This window comes from Symphalangus syndactylus, chromosome 2 (genome assembly GCF_028878055.3).
Source record: "Symphalangus syndactylus isolate Jambi chromosome 2, NHGRI_mSymSyn1-v2.1_pri, whole genome shotgun sequence".
In the NCBI taxonomy this organism is placed as follows: Eukaryota; Metazoa; Chordata; class Mammalia; order Primates; family Hylobatidae; genus Symphalangus; species Symphalangus syndactylus.
This window is the reverse complement of record NC_072424.2, coordinates 74,799,638-74,822,624: the sequence shown is the minus strand read 5'-3', so window position 1 is coordinate 74,822,624 and position 22,987 is coordinate 74,799,638. Positions and strand designations below refer to the sequence as shown.

At 40.0% G+C, this 22,987-nt stretch overlaps 1 protein-coding gene across 16 annotated transcripts in view; it reads right to left on the bottom strand.

Annotated features, from left to right (window-relative positions):
- The window catches only part of KLHL32 (kelch like family member 32), a 223,233-nt gene that overhangs the window by 155,684 nt on the left and 44,562 nt on the right, over nucleotides 1-22,987 (bottom strand). For 15 of the 16 annotated variants that reach the window (XR_008653491.2, XM_063619709.1, XM_055259475.2 and 12 more), the window contains one exon: nucleotides 15,548-15,728. Coding sequence is in view for 14 of the 16 variants with exons in the window: in XM_063619709.1 (XP_063475779.1) it covers nucleotides 15,548-15,728 (181 nt within the window). In the remaining 2 variants the exon portion in view is untranslated. Of the gene's footprint in view, nucleotides 1-7,856; nucleotides 8,019-15,547; nucleotides 15,729-22,987 lie in introns of those variants that run through there. The other variant, XM_063619680.1, reaches the window with a different exon arrangement.

Sequence of the window (22,987 nt, the reverse complement as noted above, 5' to 3'; positions counted from 1 at the left end):
ATAAGGAGATAAACCCAATGTCTCTTCCCTGTGCGCTCCCACCCTGTATTCTTCCCCAGGAAGGACCCTTCAGCTGGAATTGCAGAGCAGCCACCCCACCGCCAGCTGCGCATTTCCACTGCTAGTGGCTCTAAGTTTCCCTGGGGAGGGGCTCCCAGAGGCAACCAACAGTCCCTCTGCCACAGCCAGTGCACTGGTCCTGCCCTTGCTGCCCTTGCATTGGGGAAGGAACAAAGAACCTGAGGGCTTCACCTGCACTCCCAGCACCAAAGCCGCCATAAGGAGAGGAGCCCAGTCTCTCCTCCCCATGAGGCCTTGACCCCCTGCGCTTCACCAAGCAGGGCCAGTAGTGCAGTCACCACAAGCCCCGACTAAACATTCCCATTAGCAACGGGTCTGATTCTCTGCGGTGGAGCTCCTAGACAAAACTGAAAGCCCCTCTGCCACTGCCACTGCCACTGCAGTAGTACTTCCCTTGCTGCCCTTGGACTAAGGAAGGAACAAAGACCCTGAGTGCTTTACCTACACCTCCAGCAACCACAGCCATCTTAAAGAGAAGAGGCCAGTGTAGCTCACCTGTGAGCCTCCAGTGCTCCCTGCTCATCACCAAGCAAGCCCTCCCCCAACCCCAGCTTGGGCTGATAACACAGCTGCCCAACCCTGGGCCAATCGTACCAACTGGTAGCAGCTCTGTATTTCTCTGGGCTGGAGCCCCAAGAGACAAGTGAATGGCCCTCTGCCACAGCCACTGCCAAGGTCCCTCCCCCTGCTGCCTCCAAGTTGGAGAGGACACACAAAGCCTGAGCTCACCCCAGAGCTGCAATGTGCACCCTGGGAGTGCCAATCCAAGATCTGCATCCAGAAATTCACTGGGAGAAGAAACTACACTTTCAGAGCACTAAGAGGGAGCACAGCTGAAATTGAGAGGAAATACAGAGGAGCCACGTGGTTGAGCAAGAACCTACCATTATGCTTAAGCGCCATTTACTGGATCACAGCCCAAACTTCAACACCAAAAATACTTTGCTAATATACCCCCCACCCCCATAAAAACAAGGACAAGAAATCAGCTGCAAATAAAGATCCTGCACAAAGCCTCATCCCTTTGAAAACATCCAGAAAAGAGGCCAACTGAATGTGCTCAAATTATAACTGTTAAAGGAACATCAGCACACAGAGATAAGAAAGAACTAGTACAAAAACTCTGGCAAGTCAAAAAGCCAGAGTGTCTTTTTCTCCAAACAGCTGCACTAGTTCCTCAGCAAGGGTTCTTAAGCAGGCTGAAATGGCTGAAATGACAGACAGAGAATTTAGAATATGGATAAGAATGAAGATCATCGCGATTCAGGAGAAAGTTGAAACCCAATCCAAGGAATCCAAGGATTACAATAAAATTATACAAGAGCTGAAAGATGAAATGGCCATTATAAGAAAGAACCAAACTTATCTGATAGAGCTGACAAACAGTACAAGAATTTCATAATAACAGTCGCACATTTTAACAGCAGAATAGACCAAGCTGAGGAGAGAATCTCAGAGCTTGAAGGCTGGTTTCTGAACTAATTCAGTCAGCCAAAAGTTTAAAAAATGAGTAAATCCTCCAAGAAATATTGGATTATGTAAAGAGACCACATCTAAGACAAACTGGTATCCCTGGAAGAGAGGGCAGAAAAAAAGCAACTTGGAAAACATATTTGAGGATATTATCCGGAAAAATTTCCCAAGTTTCATTAGAGAGGCCAACATTCAAATTCAGGAGATGTAGAGAACTTCTGCAAGATACCATACAAGATGACCCTCCCCAAGACACACAGTTGTCAGATTCTCCAAGGCTCACATGAAAGAAAAAAATATTAAAGGCAGCTAGAGATAAAGGGCAAATTACATACAAAGAGAAACCCATCAAGCTAACAGCATGCCTTTCAAAAGAAACCCTACAAGGCTGAAGAGATTGGGGCCTATATTCAACATTCTTAAAGAAAAAAATTCCATCCAAGAAATTCATATCCAGCCAAACTCAGCTTCATAAGTGAAGGAGAAATAAGAGCCTTTTCAGACAATCAAATGCTAAGGGAATTCATTACCAACAGACCTGGCTTACCATAGGCACTTAAGGGAGTGCTAAATATGGAAATGAAACACCATTACCAGCTACCACAAAAACACTTAGGTATATAGGCCACTGACACAATAAAGCAACCATACAATCAAGTCTGCATTATAACCAGCTAACAACACAATGACAGGAAAATCCACACATGTCAATATTGCTTTTTATTATACTTTAAGTTTTAGGGTACATGTGCACAACGTGCAGGTTTGTTACATATGTATACATGTGCCATGTTAGTGTGCTGCACACATTAACTCGTGATTTAACATTAGGTATGTCTCCTAATGCTGTCCCTCCCCACTCCCCCCACCCCACAACAGGCCCCGGTGTGTGATGTTCCCCTTCCTGTGTCCATGTGTTCTCATTGTTCAATTCCCACCTATGAGTGAGAACATGTGGTGTTTGGTATTTTGTCCTTGCGATAGTTTGCTGAGAATGATGGTTTCCAGCTTCATCCATGTCCCTACAAAGGACATGAACTCATCCTTTTTTATGACTGCATAGTATTCCATGGTGTATATGTGCCATATTTTCTTAATCCAGTCTATCATTGTTGGACATTTGGGTTGGTTCCAAGTCTTTGCTATTGTGAATAGTGCCACAATAAACATACGTGTGCATGTGTCTTTATAGCAGCATGATTTATAATCCTTTGGGTATATACCCAGTAATGGGATGGCTGGGACAAATGGTATTTCTAGTTCTAGACCCCTCAGGAATCGCCACACTGACTTCCACAATGGTTGAACTAGTTTGCAGTCCCACCAACAGTGTAAAAGTGTTCCTGTTTCTCCACATCCTCTCCAGCACCTGTTGTTTCCTGACTTTTTAATGATCGCCATTCTAACTGGTGTGAGATGGTATCTCATTGTGGTTTTGATTTGCATTTCTCTGATGGTCAGTGATGATGAGCATTTTTTCATGTGTCTTTTGGATTCATAAATGTCTTCTTTTGAGAATTATCTGTTCATATCCTTCGCCCACTTGTTGATGGGGTTGTTTGTTTTTTTCTTGTAAGTTTTTTGAGTTCTTTGTAGATTCTGGATATTAGCCCTTTGTCAGATGAGTAGATTGCAAAAATTTTCTCCCATTCTGTAGGTTGCCTGTTCACTCTGATGGTAGTTTCTTTTGCTGTGCAGAAGCTCTTTAGTTTAATTAGATCCCATTTGTCTCTTTTGGCTTTTGTTGCCATTGCTTTTGGTGTTTTAGACATGAAGTCCTTGCCCATGCCTATGTCCTGAATGGTATTGCCTAGGTTTTCTTCTAGGGTTTTTATGGTTTTAGGTCTAACATGTAAGTCTTTAATCCATCTTGAATTAATTTTTATATAAGGTGTAAAGAAGGGATCCACTTTCAGCTTTCTACATACGGCTAGCCAGTTTTCCCAGCAACATTTATTAAATAGGGAATCCTTTCCACATTTCTTGTTTTTGTCAGGTTTGTCAAAGATCAGATAGTTGTAGATATCTGGCATTATTTCTGAGGGCTCTGTTCTGTTCCATTGGTCTATATCTCTGTTTTGGTACCAGTACCATGCTGTTTTGGTTACTGTAGCCTTGTAGTATAGTTTGAAGTCAGGTAGCGTGATGCCTCCAGCTTTGTTCTTTTGGCTTAGGATTGTTTTGGCAATGCAGGCTCTTTTTTGGTTCCATATGAACTTTAAAGTAGTTTTTTCCAATTCTGTGAAGAAAGTCATTGGTAGCTTGATGGCGATGGCATTGAATCTATAAATTACCTTGGGCAGTATGGCCATTTTCACGATATTGATTCTTCCTACTCATGAGCATGGAATGTTCTTCCATTTGTTTGTATCCTCTTTTATTTCATTGAGCAGTGGTTTGCCAACGAGAACAAAGACACAACATACCAGGATCTCTGGGACATATTCAAAGCAGTGTGTAGAGGGAAATTTATAGCACTAAATGCCCACAAGGGAAAGCAGGAAAGATCTAAAATTGACACCCTAACATCACAATTAAAAGAACTAGAGAAGCAAGAGCAAACACATTCAAAAGTTAGCAGAAGGCAAGAAATAACTAAGATCAGAGCAGAACTGAAGGAAACGGAGACACAAAAAACCCTTCAAAAAAATCAATGAATCCAGGAGCTGGTTTTTTGAAAAGATCAACAAAATTGATAGACCACTAGCAAGACTAATAAAGAAGAAAAGAGAGAAGAATGAAATAGATGCAATAAAAAATGATAAAGGGGATATCACCACTGATCCCACAGAAATACAAACTACTGGGGGGTGGAGCCAAGATGGCCAAATAGGAACAGCTCCAGTCTACAGCTCCCAGCATAAGCGATGCAGAAGACGGGTGATTTCTGCATTTCCAACTGAGGTACCGGGTTCATCTCACTGAAGTGTGTCAGAAAGTGGGTGCAGGACAGTGGGTGCAGTGCACCAAGCATGAGCCGAAGCAGGGCAAGGCATCACCTCACCCAGGAAGTGCAAGGGGTCAGGGAATTCCCTTTCCTAGTCAAAGAAAGGGGTGACAGATGGCACCTGGAAAATCGGGTTACTCCCACCCGAATACTGTGCTTTTCCAACGGTCTTAGCAAATGGCACACCAGGAGATTATATCCCGCACCTGGCTCTGAGGGTCCTACGCCCACGGAGCCTCGCTCATTGCTAGCACAGCAGTCTGAGATCAAACTGCAAGGTGGCAGCCAGCCTGAGGGAGGGGCGCCCCCCATTGCCAAGGCTTGAGTAGGTAAACAAAGCAGCCAGGAAGCTCGAACTGGGTGGAGCCCACCACAGCTCAAGGAGGCCTGCCTGCCTCTGTAGACTCCACCTCTGGGGGCAGAGCACAGCCAAACAAAAGGCAGCAGAATCCTCTGCAGACTTAAATGTCCCTGTCTGACAGCCTTGAGGAGAGTAGTGGTTCTCCCAGCACGCAGTTGGACATCTAAGAATGGACAGACTGCCTCCTCAAGTGGGTCCCTGACCCCTGAGTAGCCTAACTGGGAGACACCCATCAGTAGGGGCAGACTGACACCTCACATGGCTGGGTACTCCTCTGAGACAAAAATTCCAGAGGAACAATCAGGCAGCAATATCTGCTGTTCACCAATATCCGCTGTTCTGCAGCCTCCACTGCTGATACTCAGGCAAACAGCGTCCGGAGTGGACCTCCAGCAAACTCCAAAAGACCTGCAGCTGAGGGTCCTGACTGTTAGAAGGAAAACTAACAAACAGAAAGGACATCCACACCAAAACCCCATCTGTACATCACCATCATCGAAGACCAAAGGTAGATAAATCCACAAAGATGGGGAAAAAACAGAGCAGAAAAACTGGAAACTCTAAAAATCAGTGTGCCTCTCCTCCTCCAAAGGAATGCAGCTCCTCGCCAGCAATGGAACAAAGCTGGACGGAGAATGACTTTGACGAGGTGATAGAAGAAGGCTTCACACAATCAAACTACTCTGAGCTAAAGGAGGAAGTTCATACCAAAGGCAAAGAAGTTAAAAACCTCAAAAAAAATTAGACGAATGGCTAACTAGAATAACCAATGCAGAGAAGTCCTTAAAGGACCTGATGGAACTGAAAACCAAGACACGAGAACTACGTGATGAATGCACAAGCCTCAGTAGCCGATTCGATCAACTGGAAGAAAGGGTATCAGTGATACAAGATGAAATGAATGAAATGAAGTGAGAAGAGAAGTTTAGAGAAAAAAGAATAGAAAGAAATCAACAAAGCCTCCAAGAAATATGGGACTATATGAAAAGACCAACTCTATATCTCATTGGTATACCTAAAAGTGATGGGGAGAATGGAACCAAGTTGGAAAACACTGCAGGATATTATCCAGGAGAACTTCCCCAACCTAGCAAGGCAGGCCAACATTCAAATTCAGGAAATACAGAGAATGCCACAAAGATACTCCTCGAGAAGAGCAACTCCAAGACACATAATTATCAGATTCACCAAAGTTGAAATAAAGGAAAAAATGTTAAGGGCATCCAGAGAGAAAGGTTGGGTTACCCACAAAGGGAAGCCCATCAGACTAACAGCTGATCTCTCAGCAGAAACTCTGCAAGCCAGAAGGGAGTGGGGGCCAACATTCAACATTCTGAAAGAAAAGAATTTTCAACCCAGAATTTCATATCAAGCCAAACTAAGCTTCATAAGTGAAGGAGAAATAAAATCCTTTACAGACAAGCAAATGCTGAGTGATTTTGTCACCACCAGGCCTGCCCTAAAAGAGCTCCTGAAGGAAGCACTAAACATGGAAAGGAACAACCAGTACCAGCCACTGCAAAAACGTGCCAAATTGTAAAGACCATTGAGGCTAGGAAGAAACTGCATCAACTAACGAGCAAAATAACCAGCTAACATCATAATAACAGGACCAAATTCACACATAACAATACTAACCTTAAATGTAAATGGGCTAAATGCTCCAATTAAAAGACACAGACTGGCAAATTGGATAAAGATTCAAGACCCATCAGTGTGTTGTATTCAGGAAACCCATCTCACGTGCAGAGACACACACAGACTCAAAATAAAGGGATGGAGGAAGATCTACCAAGGAAACGGAAAACAAAAAAAGGCAGGGGTTGCAATCCTAGTCTCTGATAAAGTAGACTTTAAACCAACAAAGATCAAAAGAGACAAAGAAGGCCATTACATAATGGTAAAGGGATCAATTCAACAAGAAGAGCTAACTATCCTAAATATATATGCACCCAATACAGGAGCACCCAGATTCATAAAGCAAGTCCTTAGAGACTTACAAAGAGACTTAGACTCCCACAGAATAATAATGGGAGACTTTAACACCCCACTATAAACATTAGACAGATCAATGAGACAGTTAACAAGGATATCCAGGAATTGAAATCAGCTCTGCACGAAGCAGACCTAATAGACATCTACAGAACTCTCCACCCCAAATCAACAGAACATACATCCTTCTCAGCACCACACCGCACTTATTCCAAAATTGACCACTTAGTTGGAAGTAAAGCACTCCTCTGCAAATGTAAAAGAACAGAAATTATAACAAACTGTCTCTCAGACCACAGTGCAATCAAACTAGAACTCAGGATTAAAAAACCCACTCAAAACCACTGAACTACATGGAAACTGAACAACCTGCTCCTGAACGACTACTGGGCACATAACGAAATGAAGGCAGAAATAAAATGTGCTTTGAAACCAACGAGAACAAAGACACAACATACCAGGATCTCTGGGACACATTCAAAGCAGTGTGTAGAGGGAAATTTATAGCACCAAATGCCCACAAGAGAAAGCAGGAAAGATCTAAAATTGACACCCTAACATCACAATTAAAAGAACTAGAGAAGCAAGAGCAAACACATTCAAAAGCTAGCAGAAGGCAAGAAATAACTAAAATCAGAGCAGAACTGAAGGAAATAGAGACACAAAGAACCCTTCAAAAAATCAATGAATCCAGGAGCTGGTTTTTTGAAAAGATCAACAAAATTGATAGACTGCTAGCAAGACTAATAAAGAAGAAAAGAGAGAAGAATCAAATAGACACAATAAAAAATGATAAAGGGGATATCACCACCAATCCCACAGAAATACAAACTACCATCAGAGAATACTATAAACACCTCTATGCAAATAAACTAGAAAATCTAGAAGAAATGGATAAATTCCTGGACACATACACCCTCCCAAGACTAAACCAGGAAGAAGTTGAACATCTGAATAGACCAATAACAGGCTCTGAAATTGAGGCAATAATTAATAGCTTACCAACCAAAAAAAGTCCAGGACCAGATGGATTCACAGCCAAATTCTACCAGAGGTACAAGGAGGAACTGGTACCATTCCTTCGGAAACTATTCCAATCAATAGAAGAAGAGGGAATCCTCCCTAAGTCATTTTATGAGGCCAGCATCAGCCTGATACCAAAGCCTGGCAGAGACACAACAAAAAAAGAGAATTTTAGACCAATATCCCTGATGACCATCGATGCAAAAATCCTCAATAAAATACTGGCAATCTGAATCCAGCAGCACATTAAGAAGCTTATCCACCATGATCAAGTGAGCTTCATCCCTGGTATGCAAGGCTGGTTCAACATACGCAAATCAATAAACGTAATCCAGCATATAAACAGAACCAACAACAAAAACCACATGATTATCTCAATAGATGCAGAAAAGGCCTTTGACAAAATTCAACAACCCTTCATGCTAAAAACTCTCAATAAATTAGGTATTGATGGGATGTATCTCAAAATAATAAGAGCTATCTATGACAAACCCACAGCCAATATCATACTGAATGGGCAAAAACTGGAAGCATTCCCTTTGAAAACTGGCACAAGACAGGGATGCCCTCTCTATTCAACTCCTATTCAACATAGTGTTGGAAGTTCTGGCCAGGGCAATCAGGCAGGAGAAGAAAATAAAGGGTATTCAGTTAGGAAAAGAGGAAGTCAAATTGTCCCTGTTTGCAGATGACATGATTGTATATTTTGAAAACCCCATCGTCTCAGCCCAAAATCTCCTTAAGCTGATAAGCAACTTCAGCAACATCTCCGGATACAAAATCAATGTGCAAAAATCACAAGCATTCTTATGCACCAGTAACAGACAAACAGAGCCAAATCATGAGTGAACTCCCATTCACAATTGCTTCAAAGAGAATAAAATACCTAGGAATCCAACTTACAAGGGATGTGAAGGACCTCTTCAAGGAGAACCACACGTCAATATTAACCTCCAATGCAAATGAACTAAATGCCCCAATTAAAAGGCAGAGAGTGGCAAGTTTGATAAAGGAAAGACCCAATGATGTGCTGTCTTCAAGAGACCCATCTCTGGCCGGGCATGGTGGCTCACGCTTGTAATCCCAGCACTTTGGGAGGCCAAGGCAGGCGGATCACGAGGTCAGGAGATTGAGACCACATTGAAACCCCGTCTCTACTAAAAATACAAAAAAATTAGCCAGGTGTGGGGGCGGGTGCCTGTAGTCCCAGCTACTCGGAGAGGCTGAGGCAGGAGAATTGCGTGAACCCGGGAGGCGGAGCTTGCAGTGAGCCAAGATCATGCCACTGCACTCCAGCCTAGGTGACAGAGCCAGACTCCGTCTCAAAAAAAAAAAAAAAAAAGAGACCCATCTCACATGCAATGACCCCCAAAGGCTCAATGTAAAGGGATAAAGAAAAATCTACCAAGCAAACAGAAAATGGAAAAAAGCAGGGTTGCTCTTCTAATTTCAGACAAAAGATACTTTAAGGCAACACCAATAAAAGAAGACAAAGAAGGGCATTACCTAATGGTAAAGGGCCAATTCAACAAAAAGACATAACTATCTTAAACATACATACATTCACCCAACACAGGAGCACCCAGATTAATAAACAGAATTCTTAGGGACCTATAAAGAGACTTAAATAACCACATAATAATACTGGGAGACTTCAACACCTCACTGATACTATTAGATAGATATTCAGGACCTGAACTCAATACTTGACTGAATGGGCCTAACAGATATCTACAGAACTCCTCATCCAAAAACAACAGAATATATATTTTTATCATATGCACATGGCACAGACTCTGAAATTGATGACTCAATTAGCCATAAAACAATCCTCAACAAATTAAAAAAAACTGACATCATACTTATCACACTCTCAGACCGAAGTGCAATAAAAATAGAAATCAATACTAAGAAAATCACTCAACACTACACAAACACATGGAAATTAAACAACTTGCTCCTGAAAGATTTTGGGGTAAACAATGAAATTAAGGTAGAAGTCAAAAAATTATTTAAAAATAATGAGAACAAAGATACAACACATGAGCCTCTCTGAGACAAAGCTAAAGCAGTGTTAAGAGAGGAGTTTAAAGTACTAAATGCCCATATCAAAAAGTTAGAAAGATGTCACTTTAACAATCTAACATCACACCTAGAAAAACTAGAGAAACAAGAGCAAGCCAATCACAAAGCTAACAAAAAAACAGAAATAACCAAAATCAATGCTGAACTGAAGGAAACTGAGATTCTAAAAATCTATAAAAGATCAATGAAACTAGGAGTTCATTCTTCAAAAGAATAAATAAGAAAGACAGCAAACTACACTAATAAAAGAAAGACAGAAAATCCAAATAAATGCAATCAGAAATGAAAAAGGGGATATTACTTCCAACTTCACAGAAATACAAAAAAAACCTCAAAGACAACTACAAACCTCTATGTGCACAAGCTATAATTTAGAGGGAATGGATAAATTCATGGAAACATACAACCTCCCAAATTGAACCAGGAAAAAATTTGAATCCCTGTACAGACCAATAAGAAGTTCCAAATTTGAATCAGTAAGAAAAAGCCTACTGATATGGTTTGGCTTTATCCCCACCCAAATCTCATTTTGAACTGTAGCTTTCATAATCATCATGTGTCCTGGGAGGGACCTGGTAGGAGGTAATTGAATTATGGGGGCCGTTACCTCTATGCTGTTCCTGTGATAGTGAGTGAGTTCTCATGAGATCTAAGGGTTTTATGAGGGGCTTTCCCCCCACCCGCCCCCCTGCCCCGCCACTTTGCTCTGCACTTCTTGCTGCCACCACGTGAAGAATGACATGTTTGCTTCCCCTTCTGCCATGATTGTAAGTTTCTTGAGGCCTCCCCAGCCCTGCAGAACTGTGAGTCAATTAAATTTCTTTGCTTTATAAATTACCCAGTCTCAGGTATGTCTTTATTAGCAGCATGAGAACGGACTAATATACCTATTAACGTGAACATGCCCAGGACCGAATGGATTTACAGCTGACTTCTACCAGATATATAAAAAAGAGCTGGTACAATTCCTACTAAAACTACTTTTACAAACAAAGGAAGAAAAACTCCTCTCTATGTCTTTCTATGGGACAAGTATCATCCTGATACCAAAACCTGGCAGAGACACAACAAAAAAAGAAAATTCAGGCCAATATCCTTGATGAACATAGATGTAAAAATCCACAACAAAATACTAGCAAACCAAATCCAGAAGCACATCAAAAAGCTAATCCACCACAATCAAGTAGGCTTTATACTTGAAATATAAGGTTGGTTCACTATACGCAAATCAATAAATGTGATTCATCACATAAAGAAAACTAAAAACAAAAACCACATGATCATCTCAATAGATTTAGAAAAGGCTTTTGATAAAAATCAACTTCCCTTCATGTTAAAAGCCCTCAACAAACTAGGCATTGAATGACTATACCTCAAACTAACAAGAGCCATCTATGACAAACCCACACCAACATCATACTGAATAGGTAAAAGCTCGAAGCATTCCCTTTGAGAACTAGAACATGACAAGGATGCCTACCCTCAGCACTCCTATTCAACATAGTACTGGAAGTCCTAGCCAGAGTGATCAGGAAACAGAGAGAAATAAAAGGCATCCAAATAGGAGGAGAGGAATCAAACTATCCCTGTTTGCAGATGATGTGATTCTATACTTAGAACTCTCCACATAGTCTCTGCCCCATATCTCCTAAATCTGATAAACAACTTCAGCAAAGTTTCAGGATACAAAATCAATGTACGAATATCAGTAGCATTTCTATACACCACCAACATCCAAGCTGAGAGCCAAATCAAGATTGCAATTTCATTCACAATAGTCACAAAAAGAATAAAATACCTAGGAAGACAGCCAACCGGAGAGGTAAAAGAGCTCTACAAAGAGAATTACAAAACACTTCTCATTGAAATTAGCGATGATACCAACAAGTGGAAAAATATTTCATGCTCATGGATAGGAAGAATCAGTGTCGTGAAAATGGCCATAGTGCCTAAAGCAATGTACACATTCAATATTATTCCTATCAAACTACCAATGATATTTTTCACAGAATTAGAAAAAACCTATTCTGAAATTCATATGGAACCATAAAAGAGCCCAAATAGCCAAAGCAATCCTAAGCAAAAAGAACAAAGCTGTAGTATTGTTTGTAGTATAGTTTGAAGACACATTACCCAAGTTCAAACTATACTACAAGGCTACAATAACCAAAACAGCATGATACTGGTACAAAAACAGGCACATAGACAAATGGAACAGAATAGAGAGCCCAGAAATAAAGCTGCACACCTAAAACCATCTGATCTTTGACAAAGTCAATGAAAACAAGCAATGGGAAAAGACCATATTCAATAAATGACACTGAAATAACTGGCTATCCATATGTCAAACATTGAAACTAGACCCTTTTCTTTCACCATGTACAAAAATCAACTCAAGATGGATTAAAGACTTAAATGTAAAACCTAAAATGATAAAAACCCTGGAAGATAATCTAGGAAATACCATTCTGGACATAGGCCCTGACAAATATGTCATGACAAAGACACCAAAAGCAATTCCAACAAAACCAAAAATTGACAAATGGGACCTAATTAAACTAAAGAGCTTATGGACAGCAATAGAAACTATCAACAAACACACCCCACAAAATGGGAAATTATTTTGCAAACTATGCATCTGACAAAGGTCTACTATCCAGAATCTATAAAGAAGTTAAACAAATTAACAAGCAAAAAATAAACAACCCCATAAAAAAAGTGGGCAAAAGACATGAACAGACACATTTCAAAAAAAGACATACATGCAGCCAACAAGCATATAAAAAAGTGCTCATTACTAATCATTAGAGAAATGCAACTCGAAACCACAATGAGATACTATCTCACACCAGTCAGAATGACTATGATTAAAAAGTAAAAAAATAACAGATGATGGAGAGGTTGCGGAGAAAAGGGAATGCTGATACACTGCTGGTGGCAATGCAAATTAGTTCAGTCATTGTGGAAAGCAGTTTGGCAATTTCTCAAAGAACTTAAAACAGTATTACCATTTAACCCAGCAATCCCATTACTGGGTATAGACCTAAAGTATTACAAATCATTCTACCATAAAGACACCTGCATGTGTATGTTCACTGTAGTGCTATTCACAATAGCAAAGACATGGAATCAACTTAAATGACCATCGGTGGTATACAGGATAAAGAAAATGTGGTATGTATATACTGTGGAATACTACACAATCATAAAAAAGAATGAGATCATGTCCTTTGCAGCAACATGGATGGAGCTGGAGGCCGTTATCCTAAGCTAGCTAACACGGGAACAGAAAACCAAACACCACATATTCTCGCTTATAAGTGAGAGCTAAACACTGAGAATACATGGATGCAAAGAAGGGAACAACAGACACTGGGGCCTACTTAATGGTGGAGGTTGGGGGAAGGGAGAAAATTGAAAAACTACCTATTGAGTATTATGCTTATTACCTGGGTGATGAAATAATCTGTACACCAAAACCTCATGAAACATAATTTACTTATATAACAAACCTGCACATGTACCCCTGAACCTAAAATAAAAGTTCAAAAAAAAAATTCAATACTGAAATGCTGAAACCTAAGTAGAGAGAAGTTAACACCAAGAAGGCTATATTATGGTCCATTAAAAGACAAAATTCCTATTCCATAATCTGCATACAATCTAAAGTGTTTTGCTGATTCAAAAGCCCCTCTGAATAATATTACCTTTCTGAAAGAAGAATACCTGACAATGTGAGTGAGGGTGTGTGAAATGTATAATTATATTAATGGAACTAAAAGGCCACTTTACAGATATTCTGTATCATCTTTGTAGTTTAGAATTAAATCCCTACTTTTTATTTCAGAAACAGACATTTCAAGTAATTACCTCTTTATCTTCTACATTACTCAATTTAATCACATTTAATACGCTTTTTAAAAAAGGCTGCCTTCTATGATTTGGCATCTTTGAAAATTCTCTGTGACTGCTAGTTGGCAATTAAGTGCAGTTGATATTGTCTCTTAAATAACAAAAGCAACAGTATTATTAGAAATGTTCAAACCAATCAACAAATTGCTCATGGGCCTAAGTTGGTGTCTGTAACATTTAGACTTTACTGGGGGAAATTAAAAAAACAACACAACACAATTAAATTAATTTATATTCCCATTTATATGGAGATTCATACCGTTATGTTTCAAAAGTATTAGTCACTTGTTAACTGAAAAAACATTGAAAAGAAAATTAAATAGGCATTGAAATAATGTATATTTAGAAATTAATATTTCAAAACATTCTGGCTAATAAATGTCCAGGTTTGCTATTTTATGTCCATATATGAAGCAGACTATCACACTCGTTAAGAGTCAAATATAGATTTCAATTCCAGATCTGCCATTTAGGAGCTATGTGACTTCTTACTTATCCTCTGAGTTAGTGCAAATTACTTAGTCTTTGTTATTGTTTCCATATATGCAAAATGGTGATTTTAATAGTATGTATATATATGCGCACAATGGGTTGTTGTGAGGATTAAGTGAGATATGCATATAAAATCCTTTGCTCACCATGTGAATCACAAGAAGTGCTAATAAGTGGCATTTAATCAGCTATCACCATAGTGTGTACTTTCATCTTCAAGAAAAACAGCAATCTTATTACCACATATAATTTGCTGTTGGAAATCAACCCCAAAGCTCTGGTAAACAAGATGTGTCTTCATTAGCCACAAGTACTGACCATGAAGGTCCATTAGGCCTATGAATCTCTGTCCTTGGAGCAAATAATTAGAAAGCACTAAGAGTATATATAGGCCAGGTGCTGTGGTGTGTGTCTGTAATCCCAGCACTTTGGGAGGCCGAGGCGGGTAGATTACTTGAGGTCAGGAGTTCGAGACCAACCTGGCCAACTTGGTGAGACCCCGTCTCTACTAAAACTACAAAAATTAGCCAGGTGTGGTGGCATGTCCCTGTAATCCCAGCTACTCAGGAGGCTAAGGAAGGAGAACCTCTTGAACCTAGGAAGCGGAGGTTGCAGTGAGCCAAGATCGCGCCATTGGCACTCCAGCCTGGGTGAAAGAGCAAGACTTTGTCTCCAAAAAAAAAAAAAAAAAAATATATATATATATATAGATATATAGATAGATAGATAGATAGATATAGATACAGATATATATGGTATATATATTTCTGATATATATATATCAGAAACACTACATATACTTAAAGACTTTTAAATTTTAACAAATTGTCTTATAGCTTGGTCTTTGATCCTCAATCCAGAAGCATCCTCTCACTCCAGTTTGCACCCACACATGGAGCACCACAGTGCCACATTGTCTCATGGTGGTAAAGTGCCAAGCACTCCTTGGCTCAGATGCCAGGGGAGGTCTGTTCTACATTGGAGGGACATCCAGGTGCCCTGCCCAGAGAGGACCCAATGGGGCGCCAGGATGCATTCTACTCAGGAAAGAACAACGGCCCCCACCATTCAGCTCTGGGGGTACCACCTAATTGGCTCATGGTTTAGTGACAGCTTGGGAAACATTGTCATCCTCTCTTTATCAATATTTTAAGAGAAACAAACAAACTACGCTGACTTACCCGGAAATAGTCACTGCATGCTGCTAGGACTGCCTTGTGAGCATGGAATTTCTGTTCCTCAGCAATCAGGGTGATGTCGCAGAGGATGCCATCACTCCTCTGCTGATTCAGCGCTGCCAGGACACTGTCATTGTGAGATTCGGAGTGGCAGAGCCTCTGGCCTGTCAGCATTTCTTGAATACTACAAAGGAGAGCAATCGAGTCAACGTTTTTCCTTTTACCAGCCCTGTGGGCCTGCTGCTCCCTCATTCCTTGAACATCGACTGAGGCAACACGGGTTCCAGTGCACTCTATGAGTGTGACCATCTGTTCCTCATTTTCTTTCTCTCCACCATTCTCTTGTTCTCCCTTTTTCTTATTCTCTCTGCTCCCCTCCTTGCAGGGTCTTTCTCTCTTTTACTGGTGCCTCTCTGTCTGCATTTGTGTTTGTGTGTGTTCATCTGTGGCTGCATACTGACCCAGGTGTCTGGACGTGCAAGCCTCTGTTTCTGGGCCCCATCCCTTCAGTGTGTGAACATCTCTGAGTGCAAAACTTCCTCTGGATGTTCATCTGGGCATGTGTATATGTGTGTGTGACCCTTCCCACTCTGTCCTCTCTCTCTAATTCCCTGATTCCTTCCCCACCTTTGTACCTTACCATGTCTCCCACAGGACACAAGACTCTGTTAACATATACAAGAAAACTGAGCAAATGTTAGGACAAAAAGGGCTGCAAGTGACCATTCCATGTAAAAGGCAATTAAACCAGAGAAGCTTATTATTAAACTTGGGAAATTGTGCACCATAAGAACATCAAAAGGAATGCATTGTAAATGAAAACAAATTTAAAGCTGAAAGTAAAATTTATCTATTATCAGCGTTTAGTTTCTATGTGTGATCATTATACTGGATTTATGAATGACTATATAATTTTCTTTTTGTTTCTACTTTGTGAGATTGCTAACCTTACACATTGTGAAACTTACCCCTTCACTCTCTACCCCAACCTAAAACATTTATCCTTGTGTCCTTTCAAAAGTCCTAGGTGAAGCTCTAGATCATTCTACAATAATACACAAGTAATGCCACAAACACAAAATGCAAACTTTCACTTTATAGACAGCTATGGACATTTCCAGTTTATGTCAGTGGGAATCTACACAGTGCTCTAAAATCTCAGAACTGGTATTGGACTAAGACAAGTGATCTGCCAGGAATAGGTTACTCCCAGAGTGAAAGCAAGAGCCACCAAGCCCTGGTTCTGGCCAGCAGATCCATCTCAAAGCTGAGTAAAAATACCGTTGGGATGATTAAGCATTGTCTCTCCCATGTTGATAATTCCTGTATCCAACCCCTCCCTCTGACTGTGAAAGAGTTTCTCAGGGGAGCCAGAGTTGCCACCAGCCTAGTTTGCATGGTGGGTTTATTTGGCAGGGCTCTGCTCAGCCTGTGGTGCCAGTTGGCTGGTAAATTACAGTTAGGTACAAATCACCATCTTAAAATTAACCAAATACTTCCTGTGAAATGCCAGAAGGCAGTCATTAAGCTTTATTGGACAATTTTGACTGGGAAGCATCAGAAATGTCAGAAATATGGAAAGAAAAAACTTGACAGACGGTGATGATATAGGAAGTTCCTGTGGGAAGGTGGGAGGATTATTTTCAGTTGAAATGTAGCAGTGAGTTTTGAAATGGTTACTGTCATTGAATATTCATCTAGTAGCTCAAGCTATAGGCAGACTTTAAAATCAGTAATTAAAAACCGCATTCAGAAGCATAAATAATTTTTTGCAAGTTTCTATGCAAAGTCTAGAATGGAGATTAATTAGCATCACTCAATTAATTAGCATCTCAAATCAAGAAATGGAATAGTAATAGAAACATTGGATCAGCCAAGTAAAGCTTTAGGATAGTCTTTGAAAAATCTTTCCTAAAAGGATGACTTTATAATATATTTGAGAAACACATAGTGCTTACCATGTCCCATGAACTATTCTTAGTGATTTACAATGACTAGTTCATGTAATCTGCACAACAACACCGTGAGGCAGGTACTATTATTATCTCTATTTTACAGATAGAAAAACTGAAGGTCCGACATCTGGTATTTTGAGAACCTATCACCAAGAATATAATAATGTAACTCCTCCTCCTGCTTAAAGAAGAAAAAAAAAAGAGGTCAGGTACGGTGGCTCACGCCTGTAATCCCAGCATTTTGGCAGGCTGAGGCAGGTGGATCACTTGAGGTCAGGAGTTCGAGACCAGCCTGGCCAATATGGTGAAACCCCATCTCTACTAAAAATACAAAAATTAGCCATGCATGGTGGCACGCATCTTAATCCCAGCTACTCAGGAGGCTGAGGCAGAATTGCTTGAACCCAGTAGGTGGAGGTTGCAGTAAGCTGAGATCATGCCACTGCACTCCAGCCTGGGCAACAGCAGAGCAAGAGTCTGTCTAAAAAAAAAAAAAAAAAAAAAAAGACAATCATAAAGATCTCAAAAACCTATGCTTAAGGAGAAAAAAATCATGTAAGTCCCTATTAACTTTATATTATGTATAATGAATCTCAAAATCAGCCTTTTAGAATAATATACATGAACAGAACATGACATAGCAGTAAGAAATGTTTGAAATTTTGCTTCAAAAACATTTATCTTCATACGGTGACTGAAAGTTTTGGGATAGAAAATAGATTCTAATCATTATAAACTTAGAAAATATATTTGAAACTTTCATAACTTATTTTCTCCCCTTTTATATCACCTTAAATGTTAAATAAATGTATATCAAAATTTCATTTGTAGTGGAACCAAAGAATATATTAAGATAATTGCCTTAAAAAGTTTCCTTACTCATTTTCCAAATATAGTGCCACAATTCCTGTCCTTATTATTAAGACTGAATCGGTATTTGCATTTTATATGTCTCTTGAGAGTGAATAAATCTTGCCAGAAAAAGAACAGCTGTAAACTGAAATTTGGCAAAGAATAAAAGGCTCAGCTTTTAAACAATAGTGATGCTGCACAATTTCACAGGATCATTCAGCTGGGCTTGAAAATTCAAGCTTCAAGAAAACAATAAGCCAAATATTTAAGACAACAGTTGGCACAAGATCCCAAATATTTTGGAACCAATATGTTAGGGATCCTTAGCAGCAGAAACAAATATTCCAACATTTGGCAAGAAATAAAGGCCTCTTAATCAACAAATCATTATTGTATTCTGAAAGTAACTTCCCACTCAACCCTTGGATGTAAATTTGTAAAATACCTCAATCCGCTAAATGTTAATGCACACGTGGCCACAGAACATAGCTGGAAGGGAGCAGGCCCACTTCACCAACTCAATAGTCATAAACCGGGCAGGAGATAGATCAAAGACTGTAATGCACTATGTCTAAATTAAAATGGGGAGCAGACACATGCTTGCAAACAGCTCCCTCCGCATCTAGAACGTATATCAAATTAGCAAACTAAGCCTCTCAACTTAGAGCAACGTCCCCCAATTTTTTTGGAAATAAAGAAAAAGGAAGGAAAAGTATATCCTAAAACTTCTAAATTTCTGGAAAAAAGACTGAAAGCAAGAACCATATTTCTCAAGGAAACACAGATTTGAGTGTCATCCTAAAACTGGAAAAGGTCTCCCACAGAAGCCATGTTACCACCTCATAATTCATCGGTGAGTGCAGAGAGTGTCCTGGCTTCCCCAGTGCAACCTCTTTCTCTGAGGGATGCCCTAGAACTGCATCAGTACAAAAGAGTATATGCTATATTAATACTATAGTAACACCCTATTGTATTATATTGTATCAATACAATAGTAATCCTCTATTGCAGGGATACACCTATACAGTAGACACTAACCACACATGGTCACTGAGCACTTGAAATATGGCCAGTCCAAATTGAGATGTACCATACATGTAAAATGCACAATGAATGTCAAAGACAATATGAACAAAAGAAAGCAAAATAGCTCAATATTTCTGTACTGATTACATGTTTAAATTATAATATTTAGGGTATGTTGGGTTAAATAAAATATATTGTTAAAATTAATTTTATCTTCTTTAGGGCTGGGCATGATGACTCACACCTGTAACACCAGCACTTTGGGAGGCCAAAGTGGGCGGATCATCTGAGGTCAGGAGTTCAAGACCAGCCTGGCCAACATGCTGAAACCCTGTCTCTACTAAAAATACAAAAATTAGCCAGGTGTGGTGGCACATGCCTGTATCCCAGCTACTCAAGAGGCTAAGGTGGGAGAATTACTTGAACCCAGGAGGCAGAGGTTGCAGTGAGCCGAGATCGCGCCACTGCCCTCCAGCCTGGGCAACAAGAGTGAAACTCTGTCTCAACAACAGAAAAAAAAAATTTTTTACCCTTTTTAATATAGCTACCTGAAATTTTAAATTATAGATATGCTTCTCATTATGGTTCTATTGGATACTCTACGAGTTCCCAGGGATATATGTCCCTCTATTTTTTTCCACCTGAACACTATAAGGGCTTTAGGCAACCCCCGTTAGGCTGCCTGTGCGAACTGCTGTCCCTGTATTTCACAGGGCCCCACATAGGCCCTCATGCAACAGTGGAAAGCCCCAGACTCCCTGAGCAGTAAGATAGCTTTTTAATAATGCCAGGGAGCAACCATTTGATTAGCCATATGTCAGTATCCAGTAATGGGGAAATAAATAAACGAGGTCTCAGGAAAGAGGATTATTCATAACTTTAAGCCTTTAACTTTCATTCTGGAATTGATCACAAAAACTAATAAATCAAATGCAGAGAATGATGTTCATTATATCATATTCCCTACTCAGACTGAATCACTGCTTTAGTGCAAATTGCTGCTCTGAGGTCACAGAGTTAACATTTTTGGCCACAGAAATCCTATAGGGTTTGATGTTCATGGAAAGAATTTTGACTAAGTTCAGTCAGTTTTAAAGTTGTAAATTCCAAAAACAGCTATATGGTTTTAAACATCTGCATTTCAAATTTTAAAATTCAAGTCAATTTCTATGTCAGTGTTTACCTACAACCTGGATATATAAAAAATATGCAGTAGTTTTTAAGTAAGACTACCAATAACGTGTTACATACTTACATATTAAAAACAACCAAGTGGCATAAAGATTCTCATTTCTTAACTAGGCTACTTTACACAAGAAAGAAAAAGGCTGGACAAAAAAAATCTGACAGTAATAATTATGCATAATTATCTCAATTCAGTCTATTGGTGAACTATCAAGTGAGTGTCTTAAATCACTTAAATTATGTAGTCAAAATCTTTTCATGAAAATTAAAGACATTAATATTTTAAAAATTATATTTAAGGTGGCAAGATATTAAAAGACCCTATAATAAAATAATTTCATTTCTATAGAACACTTTATAATTTATAAACACTTTAAAATGAACTTGATCAATTAATAGCAATGGTCATAGTAATAAGCAAAGAAGATACAGTATGCTTAGACAATTATTAAATAATGAAAACTCTGTAGAAAGGAACTTAATTATAAATGAATAGTTTTGTTTCCTTCCTTCCCTCATTCATTTATCCAACAAATATTTATTAAGCCTGTGCCAGGTGTTGTGCTGGATACCGGGGATAAAATGGTGAGCAAACCATATGTGGTAGCAGCTCTCATGGAACATTCAGTGTAGTGGGGCAGTTACATATTAATCAAATAATCTGGCCTCCCTAAAGAAATAATACTTGAGCTGCTGGCTGAAGGATGAGAACAAGTTAATCTGTTAAAAATGAAAGAGAAGGTTTTCCAGGCAGGAGAACAGCAAATGCTATGATCCTGTGGCAGGAGGGAGCATGGCCCTCATAGAGTGTCTACAGAGAGTTAACAGCTAGGGACAAAAGAGAACATGGTGCAGGTAAGGCCCGAGCAGCAGAGGCCTGAGCCCACTTGTGCAGGAATTCTGGGCCAGGTTATCCTAAGGGCAATGGGAAGTCACAGAAAAGGTCACTCAAGCTGTAGTACCAAGAGCAGGAGGGGAGACTGGGCCAGACTAGAGCAGACCTGGAGTGTGGTTGTGGTTCAGGTGAGTGATGGAGTTGGGCCTTGGAGCCCAAGGAGCATTCGGATGAAGTTTCAGAAAGGTGAATGGGATTAAAAGCTATTTAGAGGGCAAATCTACAGGTCTTGGTGTTAGATTATATATGGAGGTGAGTGGGAGGAAGATTTCCAGAGGACGCCTACATTTCTGGCTTATACAACTTGATATTTCCAGAATAGGAAACAAATGAAAGAGGATCAGAATTGTAGAAGAGAATGGTGATGAATTTGGTTTGGGACATGTTAAGTTTGAGTTGTCTTTAAGACATCAAAGCACAGATGTCAAATATGTAGTTTGATTCATGGATCTGGAACTCAGAAAGGAGTCTTTGCTAGAGATGTAAATCTGCGACTCATCTGCATAGGGAAGGTGACAACACAGCTGTATATCAAGAACATGGCTGAGAAACAAGCAACACTCAAAGGTTGCTGAGAAGACATGAAAGATCAGTTTGAAGCACAGAGGCAGGTTTGGGCCTAGTTGTGGGAAAATATTGCCTCTTGAGTGGCAGGGAATCAGTGGACCAGATTCACATACTAAAACTCTGGGCACTTTTTGGCTTGTTGAATCTAAAGACTTTTGTGGAACTGGTCTCCACTAGACAATGTAGGCATGGAAAAATGAATAGCTCGGTTCATCTGGATTGCGGTTTTCTCAAGCAAATGCATCAAAAATACAGGAAATGAGAGAACTTAAGGGTTTAGCAACAGTGATAGAATCTAAACTGCTTAAGAAGGAAAATGAGGAAAGGAAAGACTGGATGGGTTGGTAGAAAGTAGCAGGGCCAGAAAATGAGATATTACAATGAGGTCAAAGTTCAACCATACTTTGAAAAAGGAGAGGAGGCTGTGGTAAGAGTAAAATGGCTGATAGCGAGATTTCAGAAACAGAGCAATTACTGAGGATGACAAGGTCTGAGGTGTGGCCATGAAACTGGGTGGCTGAGTGCAGGGAGAAGGTCTTTGGAGATAAGCAGATTGAGGGTCCAAGGACCATGAAGCAGACATATCCTCCATGCTGACATGAGGGCCCTGGGGGTGTAGTAAGGGGTTTGTGATGAGAAGGAAGACTGCAAGCCAAGTGCCGAAATGCTCAGTGAATAAACAATGACCCCGACTACAGTTAGAAAGAGGAGAGAGATAAAGGGCACCATCTTCAGAAGAGCATGTCTTTGTTGTTTTTGTGGCTGCAGCTTTCTCAAACAATTTGTGGAGTAATGGTCTAGAAGCAAAACCATGCCCTAGGAGGATGACAATCTCTCTACCCATCCTTGAAATACATGGGATGTGAGGAAATAATAATGCCACTACTTTGAGAGGGCTACAAGGGAAATGGTCCTCAGAGGAGGATGGGTCTCAGGGAAGTCGGAGGCAAACAGAGCTTTTCA